The 26,174-nt window shown below is 37.7% G+C and overlaps 1 protein-coding gene across 1 annotated transcript; it reads left to right on the top strand.

The window, feature by feature from the left end:
* On the top strand, nucleotides 1-21,622 carry LOC139698724 (uncharacterized). Its single transcript, XM_071597616.1, has 12 exons — nucleotides 1-202; nucleotides 1,222-1,339; nucleotides 1,468-1,653; nucleotides 3,172-3,455; nucleotides 6,487-6,634; nucleotides 7,697-7,982; nucleotides 9,787-10,185; nucleotides 11,876-12,111; nucleotides 13,965-14,083; nucleotides 16,768-16,829; nucleotides 18,519-18,657; nucleotides 20,736-21,622. Exons 1-12 carry the CDS (start codon nucleotides 186-188, stop codon nucleotides 21,133-21,135), a joined length of 2,394 nt encoding a protein of 797 aa, XP_071453717.1. The 5' UTR covers nucleotides 1-185; the 3' UTR covers nucleotides 21,136-21,622.
* Nucleotides 21,623-26,174: the final 4,552 nt, after the last annotated feature.

Genomic DNA, 26,174 nt, shown 5'->3' with positions numbered 1-26,174 from the left:
TTTATGTGTAGGTATGTCATGGTCGTGTGAATGAGTGTAATTCATGTGTGAGCGAAGTTGTGAGTTTTCTATGTGTGATTCTTTGGAAAAATTTATTTAGCGTGTGAAATGATACATTCAGCAATAATTTTAATGGCAGTAAAACGGTGGAAATTATAGCAACAAACGTACCTGCAATTGACAAAATGAAGAGGGATATCAGGTAAGCATAAAAGCTCATTTCTGAACGATGTTATTCCAATGGATTACAGAATTCAGAATAAATATATAAAATAATGTGTTAAAATTTAATTCCTAATGATTTATCTTGCCAGAATTTGAATAATAGATAAATTTACGAGTCATCCGGTGTACCTACTTTTCACCATAATTGGGCATGCAGCTGACTTAGATATGATACGAACTCACTGCCAGTTTCTGTCCGACAAAATCAAATATTTATATTATCATCGTGTAGACATTATCCTTGACCTTTTTTATTTTGTGTTGTGAAAACTTTAGGCCAAAATAAATGTTGTAATGAATTCATAGAAAAAACTTAGCAGGCAATAGCATTTAGAGTAGATTGCAAAAATTACAATTTCCGAGATTTGTGAATATGAAAATTTTGCATCAAGTCGAAATTCTTCTACACTTTGTTGACTGTCAACTGTATTCAAGCTGAAGCTTTCGGCTAATGTATCATTATTCAAATCATACCGAACTATATTTTTAAATCATTGCTTTTTGAAAAACTAGTATTATTCTTATTGTAAAAGTCGGCGTGCTAATAAAATTTAATGGAAATAAAAACGTGATCGAAAATTAAAATGTTTTTACCCAGCTGATACCTAAAATTGAGTCTTTTGCTCTTACTTAAGTTTTTAAAATTATTCTGAATTATCGTTAAATATAATTGATTTTTCTTCTAAATTAAGCATCTCAGATGCAGAATTTAATCAATTTAAGAATTGTTTTACCCTGTTACAGAATGGGAGATCAGTTTCATAAAGTGTAATGTATTACAAAGTAGGTCAATGTGCGTCTTGGAAGAAATTTATCTTGAACTAGCATTGTGATAGTTGTTTGCCGTGCGTGATAAGTGTGACGTTAAAATTGTTGTTATTGTTGCTAAAATATGAAACTCAAATTCATTAATTCAAATTTCTCTTTTCGATTCACTTGAAATTTAAAATCCAGGCAGAAATGAATAAATGTAATGTTTTTTAAATAATATTTCAGGTATGTACATTCCAGGGGATTGGCTAATCAGAACTCTGTAGAGGATTGGTTGGGGGGGTCAACATTTATCCAAGATCCAATGGATTCTGATAATAACACTAATTTTCCAAGCTCACAGGTATGTATGTTTGTGTCTAATTAAGCTTCATGAATGGCTTCAAAAACTTTTGCTTGCATTATGGTTTGAGTTATATAGCATTATTTCTGAAATTTTAAGCTTGCTAATTACCAATGCTTATCTTTTAGGACTGGGAACTTTATACCCCATGGAACACTAGTGCTCCACATTATCAAGTTGATCCCAAGCGCTCACCATTCCTCTCTGAGATGCCTCCACCCCAGCGTATTGGTCCTCAATATGTACCTTACCCCAATGTTTGCCCTCGGCCTGAGGGACCAGCACCAAAGCCTATAGGAGAACCTTGGCATTATGTGAGTACCTTTGCTTTTCAAATTTTTATTCATTTCTTGCCAAGTTAAATGCTAGTTTTCATTCTTTAGTTTTATTCATTTGTAATTATTTTTAAATGTTGATGGATATGTTATGCATGATTCTGATTAGTTTTGAATCCTATTTTACCATTTAAAAATAGTGGAGCTTTATTGATGGAAAAGAAAATATTTTGGATCGATGGAAAATAAAATTAACTTGGTTATTTTTTCACGACTAGGTACAACGTAATGATACTATTATTACTACTAGTACAATTATCTTTGCATCTGAGCTTTTTTGGGCTTTCGTGCTGGTGTGAGCATCTTAACTTCTTGTTACTGGGGGAGTCCAAGAGCCAAGAGTTGGGAGGGGCTTCAAGTATGAAATGAACCACACAGAGAAAGAGGAGGGAGGGACTAGAAGGCATTCATTCCCTTCTCCATCCTGGTTAGGTGCAGGGATAAAGTGAGGAAGGTGATCTCTATGGAGCTATAGGGATGCGAAACGCAGTGAACATTTTTGGCAGAATTGCATGCTGGTTCACAAAGTGGACACAACTGAGGCTTGAAATCAACTGCTATTTTTGAAGGCTCTGCTTCCCTCCACTCACATCTCATGATCTCCCAGTCTCTAGTCACTTGACACAAAAGCATCCTCTTCCCTTTTCATCCAGATCACTTAGGTATTTGGATTCTGGTATAATACTTTGGGATTTATGACATTGATGTTAACTATAAAGGTAATTATACCTCCCCGCTGGATGTCAATGGCTAATTTCACAAAAACAGAATGCATTCCATTTAAGGTTTACTTTTTGTTTATGCACTGTGTCAGGATCACATTTTGTTCTCCTGTCATTAATTCTTAATAATCACTGTTTGTATATTAGCTAATTGTGTGTTAAACGACGATCAAGTACTAGTATATATGGGAGGCGACCGACAGCTAAGGTCATTTGTGCTATTAGGGATGGGCTGGAAAGGATGAAGGGTAGAGAGAAACCCAGCGTCAGCATTAGCCTACTTTTAAAGAATTAACATCTTAACGTCCCATCCACCGGGCAGCATACTCACTTAAAGTGCCCTCCATATAGCACCTCAAGTAGATCAGTGGATCGAGATACCACTGAAAAAATCGACCCTGCCAGGATTTGAACCTGGGCCCTCTGGGTGGAACCTGGGTCAGTATGATAGCCACCGTCTGAATCAAAATGATGAAAACTTTTTCGAACTTTGAGAATGTAAATGGACATTTTGAAGAATGAGTGAAAAGGCCATGTTGCATTTAACAGAAATTGAACTTAAAGAAAAGATTATGAGTGTTTCTTTTGTTTTCCGTAGTTCTGCTCACAATTTTGTGCTCAAGAAGAGAAATGTCGATAGCTATTTAGCATTGCATTTAGTGCTGAAAAGTGGCATCATTTTTCACCAATATGATTTATTTTTTCATTCACCCTTGGATAATTTCCACGTTCTTATTAATATTTCATAAGCTTGAATGGGCATTTTACTTTTCAGGCCACAGGCATCATGCCAACCATGACGGCGAACAGCAGCTCATCTGGAATATACTCCAGTCGGAACTCGGATGCATTCCGACCACCCCAGCATGCCTTGCCTGTCCACCCTTTCCCGCGCTTGCCACACCACCTGTTTTCTTCTGTGGGTGGAGGGGGGCCAATACCAGGAGGGGGAGGGCCTCCCTCACTCTTTCCCCCTCCATTCATCTTTGCTCACCACCCCTCTTCACTCCCCAGCCAGGCCTTCGCCCCCCAGGACAGAAATAGTCGAGCCCACTCAAGGTAATATTGGTTGCATACATTGGGAATCTGTTTTAATGTGATGTCTTTTAGTTTTATTTGCTGATGATGCATGGTCTACATAGATATCCGTAATGGTGAGGATAAAGTAGCTTTAGCAGATGACCTAAATGCTATACAACGTTGGTTAGACACTTAACAATTTGGATTAAACTTAGAAAAGGGGCATAGGGATGATTTTTTGGGAATAAGATCAATTCTCTTCCAAATGCCTAATGCCCCAGGAATATTGAAATAGAAAGTCCAGTCTCAATTAAATACTTCATGTTACTCTCACTTGCTCACCTTTTCTGGCTGAAACATGTAGGGGGAATATTTGGATGAGCCAACAAATAATTAGGATTTATAAGAAGAAAATATAGGAGACATGAGATGAAAAGGTTAAAGAGAAATGTTTTCTTTCGCTGATTAGGCCTCATAATAGCTATAATAGAATATGCAGCTATTATCCTACTAGATCCTCATGAAGTTGGATTGATTACCAAATTAAATCATGTGCTGCATAGAGGAGCTAGATTTGTAAATTATTATATTGATAAACTGAGTTGTGATGAAAGGAGCTAGGGGTGTCACTCTCGGAGTTAAGGTTAAATTAGAGAAATTCCAAAGAAACTGCGGGAGATGCCGCAACAGTAACTTTTAACGGAGTCATCCGCTAATGTGCATTTCAATGCAACAATTTCAGAGTGTAAAAATCATTCGCCTTGACTGGGATACGAACCCAGATCCCTCAATATCCGGTCGAGTGCTTTAGCCACTTAAGCTACCGAGGCGTCCTCTTAAACTCTGAAATTTTGGGGCTTTCAAAGGAACAAGATGTTGTGACGAAATACCGTACATACAATGTCACCTCGGTAGCTTAAGGGAAATTGTTGCATTAAATTAGAGATTAAATCTCTTGCAAAGGATAGGACGAGGTCTCCCGGGCAATAATGTTGTAGATGTATGATTAGCCTGATCGTACTACAGTAGACAAGATCATGTCAATAAAATTAGTAAGATTAAGTGTCGAACAGATGGATTTAAGATGTCATTTTTCTCACCTGCAACAAGGGATCTGAAAAATGTTGTCAGACACCACTAGCTTGTTATGTAATCACCCTCTGCCACACATCCTAGCAGTGGCTTGCAGGGTACTATATCAATGCAATAATAATGATATAACTGGCCTAAAAGGGCTTGATGCAATTAGCAGCATGTTTCATCCAAGCAATTCAATCTTAGTTACCTCACCTACAGAGTCACCACAATAGGCTGGTTTCATAATCATTGCTTCCCCTAAGTTACGGAATACTGGATCAATACTCTGGGAATTGCTAAGGGAGAAACTAAAGTTCCTTCTTATAATAACCAGTATCAAGTGAATATTCCAAATTATTCATTTCCAACCAAATAATCTATCAAGAAAAATACAAAAAATAATCTACAGCAGCAAAAGTTTGCCTCTGAAATGTATACTACATCATAATGCACCAATCATTACGGATGTAAACTTTAAATATTCAATAATCTCCTCTTAATAAATATACAGGTGCAATGATGAATATAACACATTGAATCATAATAATATTAACTGAAGGCAGGAAATATTGAACAATTATTCCAGAAAGAATATATTGTATGACAAAACAAGATGGCCCTGAATGAATGAGTGAGCAAGTTAAGGTGTCAAGTTACCTAGTTGCTGATAAGTTGTGTGGGTGTCACAAAAGCCATGTCAAGCTAGAAAATATTCCTCCTTATTTTCTTATCGTCCATATGTGCAATTCAAAGTAATGTGACAGCTGCAGAGAGACTTACTCAGTTTATGTGTATGAGAAAATATTGTTGTGCTTTAGGCTCATTGATTCATCAAGCTAATTGACAAGCGTTATCACAATCATCATCTATATTTTACGTACGTACTTTATTTTATCTATACTTTACGTAAATACTGATTTTTAATGACGAAAATGAATTTTTTGCAATTTGTTAGGTGGCAATTTCGTTGAGCATGATGACTGATTACACCTTCCAAAGTGGAACGTAGCCGTATTGCTTGACTAATTTTCAGTTCAGTCCTTATTAAAGATGTCATTATGGAATAAAATAAATTGGGTGTTCAACTCAATGTAGTAAGGCACTAACAGAGAGTCATTAGACCATCCCTGAAATCCCATATTTTATCCTTTATTTATTAAATGCGTACAATTCATATTATGGAAACTTGATTCTTATAGAGTGGGTGTATTATTCCTCTTTCATTGCAAACTATAACTATTTTCAGAAATTTGAGCATTTTTTTCCAAGGGAGTAAGAGAGATGTTTTGTTGTTAATGACCAATTTCAAAGTTTAGGAAACAGGAATATTAAGGTGCAACAGGGATCAAAATCATATTTATTTTGCTCTATTATTTGGTTCTTCAACCTTGGAAACAAACACAAAACCTCTTCCATCCTCCTCATCCTTTGTCAACTACTCAACAAGCAACCAACTCTTGGTGCTACGTACGTCTCGTAATATTCTTACATTAAATGTTAGGTATTGTCATACTGCCATCAAATACAGATTGTATCAAAAACCTCATGGAAAGCCAAATAAAAATTTTATAATCGAGGAGAAATTTATTAAAAATAGTGTAGTGATCACTAATATCATTAAAAACATGAAATAATGACCTCATTTTCCAGTGATAATTTTAATATTCTCAGAAAACTGCTTGCAGTTCTCCTAATATCTAATAAGTAACTCCTGGTAAGGAGTTAGTTTTATTTTCAGATAAAAAATGTAAACTTTTTCATATTCTGATTCAATTTTGAAAAAAACTATTTTATATGTCAAATAGTCGTATATTCCCGATTGCAGAATATGAATTCTTGATTATAGAGATGGTATTATAGTAGCCATAAATTATTTTGAGTAATATAATGCGTTTGTCATATAATTATTCATTTGTCTCCTTTCATTTCCAGAAAGAAGTAAAAATTCTGAGCCAAATTTATGGTATAAATTTTCTTTGTTATATAATTTCAGTGCCTCTCTTTTTGGAACACCAAATAATAATTACCAAACAGCTCTGCCTGCTGTTGGTGTTTCTAATCCTGATTCAACGAATTATGCAGAACAAGGATGTTATAGTCTTCCTGTAACAACCGCTGCTGGTTCTGAGAATCTTATTCAGGTATGTGCTTTCCTATACTTACTGTCCATCCTAGTGAACTCTGCGATATTTAAATATATAAATGTCTACAAGGGTTTAGTTCCAGTTGAAAGCTTTATTTGAATTTCTGCTTTCATCGATGGAATATTTCAAGACCCTTACTTAAGTAATGGCTAAGACCAAAACATGCTTTTAACCAGCTGCTGAGTTCAAATTGTAGATTGCGACAACTTAATTTTTACTGAATCATTCATATCCTTTAAGGTAGAGAGACTTGATTATTGACTTGTAAATTTTAATCACAATTACAAACCTATTAAGCTTTCATCAGCATCACAATCTGATTATAAATTAGTTGCTAAAAGGGGGCATTTGATGATTGTTCTTGCCTTCGTTTAACCAAAAACAGAGTATTTATTGTGGTTAAACAACTTTTGGTTCTCTGTAAGAAAGTGGTTTTTGACATATTTATCGATTGAACTAATTGACAGGCACCTTGCCAATCTCACGAGGGATTCCTGTTTCCTGAGAAGGGGTATTGCAGAATTTCCTTGCCTCATTCATCGGTCATTGTCAGATGTACCTGGGTTTTTATCGGTGAAAATTAAGCATTTGCCTTGGGAAGTTAGAAAGGAATAGTTTTCATCGGATAAATTACAATGTCAAAATGCCACTTTTAGTAAGGGCAAAGGGACCGTTAAATTCAACTGAAATTCTTCCATAGTCCAGGGTTTGGCACGAACAGGGCATTTCAAATTTTACATGTTCCAAGCACATATTAGTTGTGTACTTATGAAATCAGTGAAATTTATCATTGTTTCTTTGTTCTTTTCCCATGTTCTGAATCATCTGCTCATTTGTAGTTGGAACTATATGAAGATATACAGTTGGAAATTTGTCACATTTTCTTTTAGTAGTGAAAAAGTTCAAACTCTGCAAATGCATATTTTCAGTGTGACAATTCATTGAAGTTCTTTCATTGTCGATGATGAATTTTTATTGCAGACATTGGTGTAATCACCAAAGTTTTATCTAGCACCTCAGTAAACAGTTAACAGTAACTGAAAATGTTCTGTTTTTAAGGTAAACCAAATAAACCGTCCAAAGAATGAAGTGATTGTAAGCAAGGCGAGTGCTGCTCCAATGCACAGCGACGCAGGGAAACGGGGCTGTCGCCATAGGAGGGCCATGAGTGACCCCGGCCTCCTCGCATCCCTGCACCATTCAGAATGCAGTGGCACACCCAGCAATGCCCCTCCACCGCCACCTCCTGCCCTGCGGCTCGATGCCTGGCTTAAGGGTTGCCGACTCAGGGATTCCAGTGATGGGAAACTTGATGAACCATCGATCCCTTCATCTGTGGTCCATGGTATGTAAACCCCTCTGATTGTAAATTAGTAAACTCACAATTTTCTGTGGGTGAATATCTGTGGAAAAAATCTCGTTGAGAATGACCGTCCAGTTGAGAAAATCAAGGAATGATCAAGAATCACCCACTTCCTATTAAAATTGATTCAAATTCTAAGCAAAAAAGTGAAGAATAATATGTATTTGGTTTTGGTTGTGATGGAGGAGAATGTGTTTGTTTTAGAGAGCAGTTTTGTCTAGTGTAGGCCAATACTATTTTTATAAGCTGTCGTAAATGGAAGTACATCAGGGCTTCATTATTTCCATCCTGCATGATTCAATGCCCAATGTAAGCAAAGTTTCATGATGTAAGACTTTATTTTTTTTGTCTTGACGTCTGTTCGTATTAGTCAATCAAAACCCTGAAATTAACATTATTGATAAGTAATCATTGACCATTTTCAGCCAGGCAATTTGTTCAATCAGTAACCATTTTGTCTGAGACAAAAAAATGAGGAATAACGAATATCAGAATTTACTGTGGTAGTGCTTTGATGAAGGCCCATGCAAAAAATATACAAGCCACTGTTTATGTAGTAATATTGAATATTTAGAAAGCACTTTAATTAAATGCAAAACTTCATAACTGGTGTTCTTGTTAAACCATGATGTTCAGTGAAATCTCATGGTACGAACATAATTCGTTCCGACATCTTTCTCGAAAAGCAAAGCTTTTGTTTAGTGAAATAACTTTGGCATATAAATTAATGTAAAATATGATAATAAATTCCATGTCAAAAAAAGTAGAATATGTACAAGGTTTATTCAAAGAAAATTATGTATACTTTGTTTAAAATTGTGATTCAAGTTCACATTTTCTTCAATCATGGGACAAAGCAGCCGGGAATTTGAACTCGATTTGTAAAAGCAAAAAAAGATTGAAATAAATTGTCAATTTTCGTTCGAAGGTTTCCGCGGCGATGAGTAGGTGATTTCCACATTTTTCGGGCTGCGTCCGCGTATGTCGTTTAAATGTACAACAGTTTCGCCAGCTATCCTGCTGGCGTCCTCAGGTTAAGGAAGGATGACCTCCTTAACCTGAGGACGCCAGCAGGATAGCTGGCGAAACTGTTGTACATTTAAACGACATACGCGGACGCAGCCCGAAAAATGTGGAAATCACCTAAATTGTCAATTATTTATGATACATACCTAATGTATTTTTACTAGAAAGCTGTTTAATTTGTTTCAAAATTTAGTAAAAATGTGATTCCCGATCTAGCCTTAAAAAGGTAATGGCTAAATCATGTGAGGACTAGAGAACATTAAGTTTGATTTCACATGTAGATAAAATTGGTTCTCAAGATCATCGATCAGAGTATGCGTTCTCTTAAACTGCGGACCCCTTGGCACCTTTCTTTAAGAGTAAGCTAATAAGCTAAGATTAAGCCAACATTTGGTTTCTCTCCATCCTACCGCCTTTCCTATCCATCCCTAATGGTGCAAATGACCTCAGCTCTCAGACTACTGATATATATTGAGTTATTGATTCAGAAAAAGCCACCTTAATTTTCTTTAAATAGTCATCTTTTTGAAGAAGCAAATAATTTCACATCTTTTACTGAAAGATATAGGATTGAAATTTTTGTAAACATAGCTCTTGAGCCCATAATGCTTTTATCATGCGGGTAAATCATGGTTGGATCAGTTTTTAATTTAAAAATGCATTTCATGTACTTTTCTCTGTCCTAATGAGCAGGAGGACACTGCATTTGTGTTGAACTGTTAAACTGAAGGTATCATGTGACCATTTCTTTGCATTATAGACAGCAGTCATTGGTTTCATCCATCTGAAGATAAAAAGTGTCAGCAATCAGTTGCTGACAAAAATAATGATGAGCAGACCCCTAGGGGTAACATGAGTGGGCAGAGCAGTATGACCAGCGATGTGTGTGGCGGAGGCCTGCCACCTCTCAAGCTGACCTCCTCTGGGCAGCAGGGCAAGGTTGTTTGTTGCTGCAACGGGTGGTCCGTGCCAATGAAACTTGTTGAAGAGGTGTCTGCATTGAAAGAATCAAACAGAAAACTTTCCCGTGAGCTGAGGGAGACTAGGAAAGAGCTGGATGACCTCAAAGTAATTCTCCCGAATCCAGACTCGTTGAAGCCTGATGGTTCAATGAGTTGGCAGTACCCTGGGATGGATTATCGCCCTGGGATGATTGCGGGTAAGTGACATTATTAACTGCAATGGAAAAATCAGACCAATAGTTTTGCAGAACATAGCGAGTCTTTGCCAAAAGTCATGGGCATGAAACAGAATGCATAAAGAAGGGAAAATCAAAGATTATATTATATTTATGTATATATATGTATAATATATATGTGTGTGTATATCATTTTCAGTATTTACTCTGCCATTTCACAAATTAATGCCTAGTAGTCTGTCATAAACATTACAGTTGGGCTCTATTTGAAAAATTATAGTAAATACTTACTATATGAGGTCTGTCCAATAAATATGTGAACTGAGGCCATAAAAACCTTATTTCGCAAAATTTAGTCTACATCGATTTTGTCCCCTTCGAAGTACTCTCCATTCGTAGGCTATGCACTTATTCCATCTTCTTTTCCACAGTTTAAAGCACCCTTGGAAGTCCTCGGCAGTTAGGCTTTTTGGTTTTCTCTTCGTTTCTTGCTTTATTATGTCCACACGTTCCCAGTGATGTCCCCTCATCACATTTTTTGCATTTTGGGAATAGGGAAGAGTCGGAGGGGGCAAGATCAGGTGAATAAGGAGGTTGATCAAGGATGGTGATTGATTTTTTTGCCAGAAACTAGCAAACAATCAATGCTTAATGTGCACAATTTTCGCGCACATTTTTTAAAACCCAAATGTACGTTTAAAATAGTATGTACTGTTGATTTTCCTGAATTCAGTTCATCAGCTATCATTCGGACAGTTTTTCAATGATCGGTAAGGACAAGGGACGGCACACGATCAACGTTGTCGTTAACACAGATGGTTGAAGGTTGTGCCGGCCTTGAATCCACCGTGGCGTCTTGTCGGCCTTCTTCAAAATGCATAATCCGCTTTGGATGCTTTCTCCAGAGCATTATCATTATAAACAGCTGTCAACATTTCAGTAATTTCTTGATAACTTTTTCCGCACTTCACCAAATTCGTTGCTCCGTGATTCCATCAATTTCCATTTTCGATAAACAGTAAAAACAAGGACATCAGAAACTAACATAACTGGCACCATACGCACAGCTCAACGATCCGCCAAGCACAAGATGGCTCATTGGGTCTCGGGCAACTAGCGCCGCTAGTGGGCAGGGATATATAGTCTGCGTCATGGCCGCCATATTGCACCAGTTGGCGTATTTGTTGTAGGTACTCCCTCTGCCAAATAGAATGCCGGACAAATTTGTCACCAAAGTGACTGGTGCTTCCCCAGATCATTGAATAATGGGTATTTATTAACTCTCAATAGGCAAAGCTATGAGATCATTTTCATTTCATAATTTGAGATTTAATTGATTTAACTATTTTTTCATTTCAAATGAGAAATTTTAATGGTGGTTCATTGTTTACAGTTTATTTTTCAATTCTCTTTTAATTATGCTAAGTTGGCAAACTTTGGTGTAGAACTTCATTTGGAAAAACACAATTAAAGAAATGGTAAAACTGTATGGCAGATTTAGTTTAGGTTTAGGATAATAGTATCCTTACAAGTAAAAGCGATATTCATCATTTTAATATTTATTATAGACACGTGTATGTGTGTACATTGTGATCCATAACATTCCTTTCATTAATCACAGTTTTTGTACTTTTTCGTCTTGAAATGTTTGGTACATTTTTATGTGGTCATGGTCTTTGCAGCTGAAATTTTTAATGAATATAATTTTCAGAGCTTGTTCAAGAACTGCGGGAAGCATCTCGGTTGAGAGAAGAAGCTTTCCTCTCGCACATTCACTCTGTGGTCGTCAGCCAAGGAACATCTTGCAACTGTGGTCAGGCTCTCTTGCCAGATGGTGGCTTGAGCAAGAGGAAAATGATGTGTTGGTGGTGGGGCAAGAGCAAATGGAGCCAAGGGAAAGGTCAGCAGCACCAGAGCCCTACAACTTACTCTCCCATGAACTCATCGGTAAGTCTCTGAAACAACAGCAGCAACATCCACGTTGAAATTAGGTTGCTCATTTTCTTTACTACTGGAGTTTGCCATCTATTAGAAATGTTCTATATTTTAAGAAAAGTTGCAACTGTTTGCTGACCATAGTTACAGGTTATTTCACTGTATTTTTGGTCTGCATTGCTCTACAAAGGTTAAAAGGAAATAAAAAGAAGCCTTGAAGATACAAGTTGAATGGTTAAAATACAGCGATAGATTTGAGCAGTTTGGGATACCCAATAGCTTAAATTTTATGTGAATTTAGGCTAATGAAGTTTTGCTTGCTCCATCTTGTTACAACTATGTTATTGAGGTCAGCATTAATTTGTTGCATAACCTGAGGAAAGTTATTGATTGTGGTACTTAGATATATCATCTGCATACTGGTGATATTTGGAGTATTGAAGAGATAAAGAAATGTCATAAATGTACAAGAAGAATAATAGTGGCCCCAGGATTGAGCCCTGTGGAACACCACACGTTATATCGAGCCATAAAGAAGGAACCAGCCTCCACTGTGTGTCAGTGAGCGGAGAGGTGAGAGGAAAACCATATAGTTATGATTCTTGAAAATCTAAGGCAAGTTAATTTAGCCAGTGGTATTTATTTGTCAATGGAATCAAATGCTTTGCTAAATTCAAGTAGGATAAGAATTGTGACCATCTTTCTAGCCATAGCTTGTCGAAGGTCATCAGCTATTCTGACCAGAACTGTAGAAATATTTTGAGCCTTGTTGAAGCCGGATTGGAATACATATAGAATATTATGCCAAGGCATAAAATCTGTTATTTGTTCATAAACTGAAAAGTTCATGAAGTTCTCTAGTGCTTTTGGAAAAGCTAGGTAGGAAGGTCAGTAATCTGGAGTTGTGGTTTTTGATTCTTTTGGGATTGGATGTATCAATGCATTCTTCCACAAAGAAGGAAATTTTTAATGAGATATTGAGCAGTTGAAAATATTTGTGATTTTTGTTTATATTTGAACAATGAGAGAACTTAATTTATGCTGAAGCAGAATAGAAATTCCATCCAACCCTTGTGCTGTGGATTCAATTTTTCATAATTTATTGTTATTTAGTTTATTGTGGAGTGCTTTCAGAGTATTGGTTTTTGTCAAAGTATCCACTGCGTTTGGTAGCAAGGTGAATTTATTGTTCAATATGTTGAGTGACTGCGAAGAGGATAGAGGTACATGTTTGTTTTTACCTATTCCGACAGCTTTAAGTTTACTCCAGAGGATATTTGACTGTTCACTTTTGCTAGTAAGTGAGTAAAAATATTGCATTTTTGCATTTCTTGTCTCCTACTTACCTTAACTCCTAAGTTTCTTATATTTATCAAATAAGGTTTTGTTTTTTTGAAAACTGTGTCGAGTGCAGCCATGAATTTTCATGTCTGATGTCCGCCATGGTGCAGTTGGTATACAAACACGTACAGTTCTTTCAGGGGCAAATGATTACAGCGATTGGATTAGAAAAGAATGGGATAAACTCAAGCATTCCTAAAAAAACCAAGGGTGTTTATATTTATAGGGTGTGTAGATTTACCTATTTCTAAAGCAACGTCATTTTGTTAGTTTCACCCTCTTTACAGTGGAACAAAACTGTTAGCTTTTTCTAATTTAATTTTCCTTTATACCATTTTTCTCCTTTAAATACTTATTTTGGTTCTGGTAATGGGTTTAAACATAAACTGGCCTAATCAACACCGTGTAGATAATCCAATTATTCAGTCTATGTATACGACAGAGTCAACTGTCAAAATGAGCCCTTGAAGCCACCTAAAGACTCCGAGGGCCTCATTTTGATAGTGGCTATGAAATAATTTCAGGAAATGATTCAAGTAGATCAGGATGACCAGAAGAAACTAGGCATGAGGCTGAGGAGAATTGAAGAGAGACTGAACCATTGTAGAATATCTGGTGAAAGTGAAATTTCCAGGAGCAGTAGGTAAGTGTTTAGAGTGAAGTAGTGGATTTAGTGGAAAAAGAAGTAATTTAAGTTGGGGCGTGTTGTTTTTAATCCATTTTGGGTTATGCAGTACATTAATATACTGTGGAAAGCCGTATAAAGAGTGTGGTATAAAAAGAATCTCAGCATAGCGAGTAATATCTAAGTTACTGTTTACTGCCCAGTAATTTACAAGTAAGATAAATGGGTAATAGCGAGGCTTATGGGTAGCACAGTGGTCATTCACTATTCCGAGTGATTCAACTTGTGCTTGAGCATGAAAATTACAAAGATTCATATTTATGACCAAGTACCTATATTTTCTGTCATCTTGGCAACCGTTGAAATTATTGGAGTGAATTTGGTTTTTGTGGCTCATTTGTTTTGTGGGGGCGGGGGACAGCATTTCAGTTGGTCCGCAACACCATCATTACTTGGAAACAAATTCAAATTAAACATTTTGGATGTCGCAGAAATTTGGATGTCCCTTTTTAATTGATTATGTCATTGTAGATTATCTGATGGGAAAGTGGTTTCATGTCACTTTATAAGAGCAGCATGCATTATGGGAATTGAACAACATCAACAGTGCCCTGCTTAAACGTTTGCTGGATAATGCGTCAGGAGAAGGTGGTGAGGGCATTTTGGTGTAAGGAGGAGGTGGGAGGATTTTTTGATGTAATGTTGAAAAAAATTATGTGTATTCCATCTTTGGATTTATATTTACGTTTCCACTGGAAGGCGATTGACAGCAAGATGGAAATGCAATTGATTTCACTGTTTGTGTCTTTATGTTTGTTCATCTCGGATGAGCAGACCATTCAGTAAATTAAATAATAAATAAGGTTTTCCACCAAATGGTAGTGATGACAAAATTATCAAGCAATGGTTGTGGGATGTGAGCGATTGAAATGTTATAGACAATTTTATTTGTACATATGAGCTCATTAATTCTGCAGGTTGATTGAAAGAAGTTTTCACTGCCTATTTTTACAAATATTGCATTATCAAATGTTGATAGTTGGTAGTTTTGTGTTAGAATCATAGATATGCAATATGCAAGTATAACACATCAATTGTAACAAAGAAATATTTAAGAGAGCCAAGTTGCAACTTAGGAATTAAAATTAAAATTTTCATAGTCCATGCCTTAATAATGATAAACCCATTCCAAGGTGTGATTCGTGACCTCTGACCAATGACAGTCATATTCGTGATGTCAAACTAGTGTAGTCCCTGCAATTGACCTTCAAAACTTTATATTCATATTAACATAATGTGACAATGAATATTCTGGTACGTCATAAAAATGTACAATAAATTATTATTAAGTTTCTCAGCTGAGCTAAGATGTAAAATTTTTAAGTGATTAACTTAGTTTTTAAATTGATTATTGAATTACTATCTATAATATGATAATATATCTCCCTATGCTATATGGCGAGTAATTTTGTAGGGGCTGTGAGCCCTCATCATATGTAGCCTCCGCTGTGTGTGAGTTATTTTTCCTTGAATTTATTTCTCATGTTGTAAGAACTTAAACTAACAACTATGTGGCCAGGGATAGGACAATTGAGTAAAATCTTGATTTTATATCACAATATTTTCCGGCGAAGTTGATTTTGTACAACTTATCAAGACACTCATTCCCTGCGTGTTCTTATAAAATCGTATACGTTTGAAACATGTCAATTTTATTCATAGCTTGGTGTTTAAGTCCCTAATGTATACTTCGTCTTTTTGATAATCAACCATTTTTTCACAACTTTACCAAATTTAATGTTGGTCTTTTGCCAGGGGTACTAAAGAGGTATCGAAATTATATTGACCATAATTATTAACATGCAATGAGACCTAGAAATGGAGATGCATAGAAGGAAATCATGCCGGCCCCGGTGGCGGTGGGGTAACGTCCTCGTCTGCCATTCCAAGGGTCGCGGGTTCGATTCCCGCCTGGGTGAGTTTCCCTCCATCTAGGGCTTGGGTGTTTGTAAATGTGATCATTGTTATCGTTGTTAATAGTTCGATGTAAAGGCCAAAATGTGCTGTTTTCGTACTTATACTGAATAAATAAATAAATAAAAATAAATAAATATGGTTCCAAGGAACTTTCTCAAAAGGATCCATTGTATTACCGAGCAGTTTTTATATCACTTCATATTTTATTTATTTATTTATTCAGTATAAGTCCGAAAACAGCACATTCTGGCCTTTACATCGAACTATTAACAACGATAACAATGATCACATTTACAAACACCCAAACCCTAGGTGGAGGAAAACTCACCCAGGCGGGAATCGAACCCGCGACCCTTGGAATGGCAGACAAGGACGTTACCCCACCGCCACCGGGGTCGGCAACCTCCATCACTAACATTTTATATCTTAAATATATCTTTCAATTATGCAACATTTTTATAAAATTTCTTAATAGCCAAATTTCAAATTTAACACTTAATGCTCTGTAAAAAAAATAATAAGTTAAATAGAATGTGTTGATAGTTTTACATAATTGCCTTAATTTGGGCCGATTTTTTTCCTTGAAAATAAATCTAAACATAGTTTTTAATATGCTTTAATTTGGAAACACATTAGTGAACAATTTAATTGCTCATGAGAAGACATGCTTTGGATATATTTCATTTTATGGAAAATTAAATATGTGGCAAATTTATATTTTTCAGCCTTCAAGAACCTGAATCAATGAAGGGTGCTAAAATACCCCCAACCGATGTTGCTGCACAAAGTAAGCATGATAATTTGATTGTATCTAGTACCTTATTTATGAAAAACTTTTATTCCTTTAGTGTCATGTACTCTTCATTGTCAGTGGTCTAGTATCCCCTTTTTTGTCTGCCTACATGCCCGTCTCAGCCCTTATAGTCAGACCGCAGTTATCCATTTGGTCAATATCTAACTGAAATATTCGATGAAAACAAGTGGAAATGGCATCGCTTTCGAATGGGGTCAGTCTTGAGCATCGTCCAATGAAGCATTTTCTCTTTGGGAACTAAAGTCAGCCATATTAGACAACAAGGGTACTTTTATATAAGGGGATGCAATATACAGTATACACTATTCACTTCTAATAAATGCATGCTATCTGAACGTGAAATGCTGAGTGCATGCTATCTGAATTCATAATCCTGAGTTGATTGTTCAGTGAATTTTTTCTCAGTACCAAAGAAATGGATTTAACTTCTTCAATGCTGTGAATGAATAGTTTCATAAGCTTCAGGGTTATTGTTTATAAAGGCTCAAAAATATTGATTGAGCAATTTAGAGCATCCTTTTAAGAAGGCACTGGGACACCATACTCACTTTCTAACACATTATTCCTCTTCACCAAGTTGTTTAACAGTTCGCACTCATGTTGTTGATGTTCTTGGATGACTTGAATCTTGATGTATAGAAGGGATGATTTGTTCTGTAAAAACTCTGTTTTCTAAAGAAGAGGCTTGAAGTGATTCTTCATTTAACTCTTGGGATGGATTTCTGAATTTTGAGACTGGGGAAGAAAAGGTGCTACTATGTTCTCTAGTTAAATTTTTCATAGGCAAATATAACTTTAAAATTAGTACAATATATCCTCATTGAAATTCATGAAAAATTTAGGCAATTTTTTTTTTAATTTTGTCTAAAAAAAGGGGGTACCACTGCCGGCAGTTACAGTAATTTCAGAACAGATACTAAAGCAGTATCTTCTTTCAGTTGTCTTGTTTTCAGGTTGTGTTTCTTCCATCGAACTGGGTGAAGTAGATCAGTTAGCATCTTGACATTCTATTTGGTTTTCACTCATAGAAGGGAACCATTGCTTTGGATCAAAAAGTTTAGCTAGCACAAATTCAGCAGTTTTGTATTTCCTCTTAGCATTCTACAATACAGTGTATTGCTTATCTAAATTAAGATCATTGCTTCCTCTTTCAATAAATATGTTTACCTGCCTCTGCAGTTTTTTCCACAATTTATGGCTGTAGCAAATTATATCTTAATTGACTGTGCAATAGTTGTAGTAGCCAATAATCATTAGATGACATAAAAATTTAAATGGTTAATAATGTCTTAAAAACTAATATCTTCATCACTGACAAATCAAAGGATTCAGTTATGTATTTTTTTTTCCTTCTGAATTTTGATTGACTAGGGTTTTTTTTTACTGTTTTCTATTGTGATGTGACTTTAGTCTGCAGAGAACCTTAAAAGTTAAGGCATGACTGCTGTGAGCACATGGTGTTCAAATTACATGCAGCATGTATTTTTTGGGCCGAACAAAACTTTACCCTATAGTTTTTCTATAAAAGGGATGCATTGCCAAATTAAGAATGATCAAAACAGTGAGGTTTTACTCTGTATAAATTTTATTCTCATGGCATAAACAATATTCCGAGCTGGTTTTGAGTTTGGGGTAGATGTTCATACTGGATTTGCTTTGCAGGGGTTGGTGTTGGGGGTGGTCTTAAAGAGCAGTGCCTGAATCAGGACATTGCCCTCTTGAAGGATGATATACAGAGACTGAGGCTTCAGTTGCAGGACATGAAAGCAACACAGCAGGCCCCAACGAATCAGGCAAACAAGTATGCCCTTCCTACTTTTTCCTTGTTGCCCTATTTTAAGCAATTTCAATGGTGTCCATTTCTAAGTGATATCCATCGATGGAATTCTAATTGAACAAGGAGAATTTACTACTGAAGAATAAGAAAGCAAGCCTAGACTGTGATTATGAAGGAATGTAAAATAATAAGAGCAGTTATTCAGTCTGTATCTCAGTGAATATTTGTCGGCCAAAAGTGAAGTCTGGGTTTAGCATCAGAATGTACAAGGTCTGTCCAAAAAGTGGAATGACTGAGTTTAATTTTTAAAATATAATGCCAGAATAAATACATTCACTCGAAATTGTTCAAAGTAGCTCCCTTGTGCATCCACACACAGCTGCCAGCAGGTTTTCCATCCCCGTGTGCCTTCTGGAAGGGTGGTGCAATGAATGCTGTTAAGGTCCTTCAACATGGCCTGTTGTAACTTAGGCAGGGAAGAGGTAGAAATCTGGTGGGGCGTTGTCCAAAGAATTTGGATCTTTACTATCATGGTCAAGAAGCTCTTGGCAGATAATTTGTAGTCTTATTATGTGTATAAATTTCTCTACAGTGGGCTTATGTTAAACTGGGATGTTTTTTGAAGGGACCTGGAATTTTGAACTTACTATTCAGTAAAATGAGTGAATTGGTTTGGAATTCTATGGCATGTGGAAATAATAATGTGGGTACTTAAGGGACTTCATTTATGATATAATAACTTATTGCCATTCATTCCATAACTCATTGGTAATGATACATGGCAAAAATGGTACGAGAAGAAAACAAATGAGGAAGTACTTGGTATGGTGGGCTAAGACAGGGGTTTTGACAGGAAAAATGGATGAAGGGCATATTGATCGGCAGTTGGCAGTTGAAGACTGTAATAGAGGGAGGGGCATGTTAGGCAAAACGAGGAAAGGGAAGGAACAGGATAGGGATGTTGGACGGGATGAAGGGAGGAAGGAAGTATTCGGGGATGAAGAGGGACCTTATTTAGAGTAGGATGCTGGATTTGATATTTTGTTAGGAGTCAAAAAATATTTATTTATCTATATCCTTCCAAAATCTACCATAACTGGTAGATTACTAAATATCACTGTGAAAGTGATTTCCAATTGTAATAATTATGGTTTTCTCTTAGTTCCGTATTTTACCATCGATAACGTGCGTGCTATCTATACAAAAATGTTCAGATGATCGAAAAAATGATGATGCACGTTATGTAATGAAAATTGAAAAAATTCAAGCATAGACATATTCTTACACACACCCTTTATAATTTTTCCATGCATATATATGTACTAACGCAACCCACATGTATATATATATAAATATATATATATAAACCATAAACACAGTAATCAACCCGAAGGTCGGTTTAGTAGGTGATGGTAGAGATCACCCAGTACTAAGCCCTATACGGCGTGTGAAAATTCACACATCAGGGTAGGGGGGCCAGTTCCTTTCCCTGTGCCGGTTATGGTTTCCCAGGTAGACCTGGTACCCAAAAAATCACATAGCTTGGGTGGAGCTGCAGGTGCCCAGAGTGCCTTGCCCGGGAATCGAACCCGGGACCCTCCAGTCAGCAGTCCAACGCTCTACCCACTGGACTACCGGGACCCATATATATATATGTGTGTGTGTGTGTCTATGTATATATATATTTATTTATATATATAGGTGCGCAGCCGCTAAACTTGTTCAAGTTAACTATGAAGCCCTGGGCACGCAGTAGCTATACAAATTCATGAAAACTACAAAGTTCCGGGTGTGCGTTATCGATTAGAAAATACGGTATTTTTTGCAGCACAAAGACGGATTCCAGAAACCCTCAAGAATTATTGGCGTGGGTTCTGGAACTGTACTTACATAAAATTAAGTGTGAGATCTGGTACCTAACCAAGGTACCAGATCCCATACTTAAGGGGTGGTTTCTAGTTTGCAGTTCTTAGTACCCTCAAATATTTTTGTTCAAGCCCACCCTTAAAGTTCAGGGAAATATTATATTTATTTTTAAAATCTGTCAATTCAGTGTAAGCTTAAATCTTGTGAAACTTGACCAAGCCTCTCATTTCTTTCAGAATTGAACAGCTCACAGCTCTCTTGCAGAAAGTTGCTTGCCCATCGAATGGTATATCATTGAGTGGAGCTGGTTCGGCTGTGTTGACCACAGTTGGCCGTCCGATGGGAGAAGAAGCAATTGAAAATGTTCATAGCGACACAAGCCCTCTTGCCAGTAAAGCTAGTTCCAGGAATGACAGCAATAGCGACATGTGTGTCGGTGTTTCCTCTGGGAAAGTATCTAGTTTTGAGCGGGAGGCTGTCATTTCCAGTGGGGAAGCTGACGGTCAACCGCATCCGGACGCCGAGGTCTTAAGCAGTTTGGAATCTGATAGTTCTAATAGCAGTTGTGCCAGCAATTTGGGACTTACTTCCATTTCCTCACCTGTCACTATGCATGGCCCAGTGACAGATCTGTGACATTGGAACTTAGCCAAGTTAATTCAATTCCCTCCCGACACAATGCTATAACTTTATCTGCTTCAATGGCAAAATAATAATAATAATAATGATGATTTAAACAAAGGATTCACAAGGGAATTGTTTTCATGCCATGCAGCCACAAGGAATTTCTAAACATCAACACTAATTGCTCATTTTACAATTAAATTTCAAAGAATGTTAAGTACTTTTCATGATATTTTGATATTTGGCATTTATTTTAACACTTCATTTTTAACATCAGTCTGTCTGGTTACTTCCCATCACTAATTATTTGAGATGGCTAGTATTTTGATGTTATGAGTCAGTTTTAGGCATGCTTGGTAAATATTTCACCCCCTACCTCCCTTGGATGCGAAATGTGTCTGAGAAAAAGTTGGAGGATACAGTATTTGCTGGAATGTACATTATGTCTTTCACTCTTTCATCTTTATTTTTACTACACTTGTATTTGTTATTCCTCAAATAAATTAATTTAGAGAAAGTATGGTAGTCATTATTGTCAAAGGTGTTATGAAATGAAAACAGTTAATAATTATGCATATAAATTTTTATAGGATTGCAGTATATATTGTACAAAGTGGGTATCATTAATTTTTAATTTATATTAAAAAATAAGAAGAAAAAGATTATTTGGAGTCGCATCAGTTTGAATGCCAACTGGGGTGGGGAGCACCTTCCCAACCATGGCACCTTCTCTGTGCCAGGGCTGTCATTTCCAGTGGAGAAGCTGACAGTCAACAGCAACCAGAAGCCGAGGTAGTGCTAATGGCATTTGCACCCGCACTTCGGGTCTTACTTCCATTTCCTCACCTGTTACATTATGCATGGCCCAGTGACAGATCTGTGACATTGAGACTTAGCCAAGTTAATTCCCTTCCCTATATATTTGCAGCCCCTCCCCGGACTACAACCTTGACGTGGTGGAAGGGCTTGTGCATTCCGATGACCCCTAGAGCTGTGCTGGCGGGAGTAATAAAAATTGCTCCTGGTAGGGTCACCCATGCCAGATAGGTCGAAGGTTAGGAGCCAGACGAAAGGTAGTCCACGCAGCGTCTGTTCCTCAGTGAGGCGGCTGCAATGGCGTCTGACCCCAGTGGGGCGGCCAGTAAGTGATGGTGTCACGTTAAAAACACTATTGAGGAAGGCAACGGGAAACCACCTCAATTATCATTCCCAAGAAAAATATGATGGACAATAGAGATATATTGAGTCCTGGCAACCACGGGGCTCGGCCCAATTGGCCGTGTGTCGTGCCCGGCAGCGGGGGAGGCAAGGTTTCCGCGGTCGTCATCCCACGAAACCCTTGCAAGGGAAAACCAGCAGCAGCAGGACAGAAGACGCAGGAGAAGAAGACCACATTAGTTAGAATAGGAACGTGGAATGTTAGGACAATGAAGAGGACAGGGAAATTGGAGAATGTTAAGCGAGAGATGGAAAGGGGAAATATAGATATTTTAGGGCTATGCGAGGTGAGATGGAAAGATAGCGGGGATTACTGGAGTGATAAGTATAGAATAATATACAGCGGTGGGGACGAGAGCCAACGAGGGGTTGCCATAGTATTAAATGAAGAGGTAGGAAGAAGGGTAGTCAACATAGAGCAGGTAACGGATAGAATACTACTAGTGGAGATAAAAGCAGAACCGACGAACTTAGTTATTATTCAGGTATACATGCCACCGAGCAACCATAAGGAAGAAGAGGTCGATAGGATATACGATCAGTTAGAGGACATGATCGCGTGTGTTCCTGCAGGGAAACATTTGATAGTGATGGGGGATTGGAATGCGACAGTAGGCGAAGGAAGAGATGGTGATGAGGTGGGGGACTACGGTTTAGGCACGAGGAATGACCGCGGGGAGAAAGCAGTTGAGTTTTGCAGGAGACAGGGGTTAGTCATCACCAACACTTAGTTTAGACACCACAAAAGACGCAGGTATACATGGAAAATGCCAGGTGACTCAGGAAGATATCAGCTAGATTATATCCTGGTTAGACACAGGTTTAGGAACAGTGTGATAAATTCGCACAGCTTCCCGGGAACGGATGCGGACTCAGACCACAATTTAGTTGTTATGAAATGTAGCGTACGTTTCAAAAAGATAAGGCAGGGGCGGCGAGTTAGAAAATGGAATGTAGAAGCATTAAATGGGTTGAAAAGGAAGGAATACAAACAGGCGGTAGAGAAAATCATGGAGGATGGTAAAGGGCTTAGTACTATCAAAGAAAAATGGAAAATGATCAAGGAAGGGTTGTCTAAAGCCGCAAAAGACACTATTGGAACCGTTAACGCTAAAAGGACTAGGAAACCATGGATCACGGATGAGATGATTACAAAAATGGATGAGCGGCAAAAATGGAAGAATATAAATACAGAATTAGGCAAAATGAAGTACAAAGAATTGAACAATAAATTGAGGCGGGCAACAAATAAAGCAAAGGAAGCATGGTGGAAGACGCAGTGCGAGGATTTGGAAAGTCTGCAGAGGAAGGGTGAAATCGGTGCGCTGTACAGCAAAGTTAAATCGTTATCGGGAAGTAAAAAAGGAAGAGCTATGCTAACAGTTAGAGATGAGGCGGGTAAGGTAATAGTTGACGCAGGAAAGATCCAAGAGAGATGGAAGGAGTATATAGAAGAACTGTATAGTAAGGAACTCAGACCAACAAAGTTAGACATTGAAAAAGAAAATGACATAGAGGAAGACAGCTTAGGTCCAGGCATACTAGACAATGAGATAGAAAGGGCATTAAGGGAGATGAAACTAAATAAGGCCGTGGGGGTAGATAACATTCCCGTGGAACTTTTAAAATGCTTAGGAAAATGTGGGAGGAAGAGGCTATATGGGCTGATCCGTAGTATTTATGAGGAGGGAATCTGGCCGGAAGACTTTGTGATATCAGTTTTAGTTCCTATTCCGAAAAAGGTAAAGGCCACGTCATGTGAGGACTATAGGACAATTAGTTTGATATCCCACGCAGCTAAAGTTGTTCTCAGGATCATAAGCAAAAGGATACAGAGTAGGGCAAATGATTACTTAGGGAATGACGAGTTTGGTTTCAGGAAGGGGAGAGGTACACATGATGTGATTGCAGTAATGAGATCACTAATCAAGAGGAATATAGAACACAACCAGGAGGTATTTGCCTGTTTCGTAGATTTCGAAAAAGCGTTTGATAGGGTGAATTGGGAAAAACTAATGAGTATATTGCAGAAAATAGGAATAGATTGGAGGGAAAGGAGGCTAATCCGCAACCTGTACATGTCTCAGACTGCTCAGGTGCGGGTGGGAAACGGGGAGTCAGGATGGGCAGTGTTAGGAAGGGGTGTAAGGCAGGGTTGCCCATTATCACCGTTGCTGTTCAACCTGTATGCAGAGGAAATGATTAAAGAGGCATTGGAAGAACTCGAGGTAGGAATGAAAGTGGGCGGGGAATTCGTAAAATCAGTTAGGTTTGCTGATGACCAAGCTTTAGTTTGTCAGTCAGCCAAGGGGCTGCAAGCATTGCTGAGTGAATTGGAAATTCAGTGCGACAGGTATGGGATGAGAATCAATATTAATAAAACAAAGGTTATGCGATTTTCTAGAAAGAAAAAGGCCAAGCTTAACATTAAAATAGGAGGGCAAAAACTAGAGCAGGTAGAGCAGTTTACGTATCTCGGTAGTGTTTTGGACCAACACGGTCAAAGTAGTAGGGACGTGGGGAGAAGAATTGCGCTAGGCAAAGAGGCTTTCACAAGGAGGAGGGAGTTGATGACGGGGACTCTGAGTAAGGATGTTAAGAAAAGACTTGTAAAAACTTTGATATGGAGCGTAGCTATGTACGGTGCGGAAACGTGGTCATTGAAGCAGGAGGATAGACGTAGATTGGAGGCTTTTGAAATGTGGGTATGGAGAAGAATGGAGAAGGTGAAATGGACAGAGAAGAAAACAAATGAGGAAGTACTTGGTATGGTGGGTGAAGAGAGGGGTTTGTTGGGAGCAATCCTATGGAGGCAGGAAAAGTGGATGAAGGGGGTGTTGGCCGGCAGTGGGATGTTGAAGGCTGTGATAGAGGGTAGAATGTTGGGCAAAAGAGGAAAGGGAAGGAACAGGATAGGGATGTTGGACGGGATGAAGGGAGGAAGAAAGTACTCAGAGATGAAGAGGGACCTGATATAGAGTAGGATGATGGATTTTGTGTTTTGTTAGGAGTAATAAAATATTTGTTTGGTAGTTGTGTCCATCGAAAAACCTACCTTAACTGGTAGATTACCTTAAAAAATATATTTGCAGCCATAGCTAAATGATAACAATGATTTAATCAAAGGATTCACTAGGGAATTGTTTCATGACATGTAGCCACAAGGAATTTCTAAACATCAACACTTATTGCTCATTTTACAAATAAATTTCAAAGAATATTATTAGTACTTCCATGATATTTATAGATTAGTATGGATAGACATTTAAATTGTAAAATAACTAACTTGGCCTTTCCACAAAGAAAATTTATTGACGACCCAGGTTTCGCATCAAAGTATAACATCTTCAGGTAATATTGACTGGTCAAAAACAGTATAATTATCTCTGGGCGTAGGGCAAGAGGTGGGAGGGAGGATTGGTTGAGGTAGGAAGAGGGGGGGAAGATTTATGGTTGGAGGCAGAGGAGGAGGGTTGGTAATGGTGATGAAGTAGCAAGCTGGGAGGAGGGACTAATACAATGTTGGAAAAGGTTTGCTATAATAGCTGAACTGGATTCTGACCCTGGGTGAGTCTGCTTCTTTGTTTACAATAGTAAAATATTGGGTAGCAGAATTTAAACGAGGCCGTTCGAGCTGTCAAGATGAGCATCGCATTGGTTGACCGAATGAGGTGATGACTCCAGAAAGCGTGATGAAAATCCACAAAGTGATACTGGAAGATTGTTGACTGAAAGCGCACGAGCTAGCAGACAGAGTAGGCATTTCAAAAAGTGTGGTACATCACATATTAACTGAAGATTTGGATATGAGAAATCTGTGTGCAAGATGGGTG

This window comes from Hetaerina americana, unplaced genomic scaffold (assembly GCF_022747635.1).
Source record: "Hetaerina americana unplaced genomic scaffold, ioHetAmer1.1.p SCAF_9, whole genome shotgun sequence".
Taxonomy (NCBI): Eukaryota; Metazoa; Arthropoda; class Insecta; order Odonata; family Calopterygidae; genus Hetaerina; species Hetaerina americana.
Note: the sequence above shows the minus strand (reverse complement) of the source record. Positions and strands in the feature narration are given on the sequence as shown.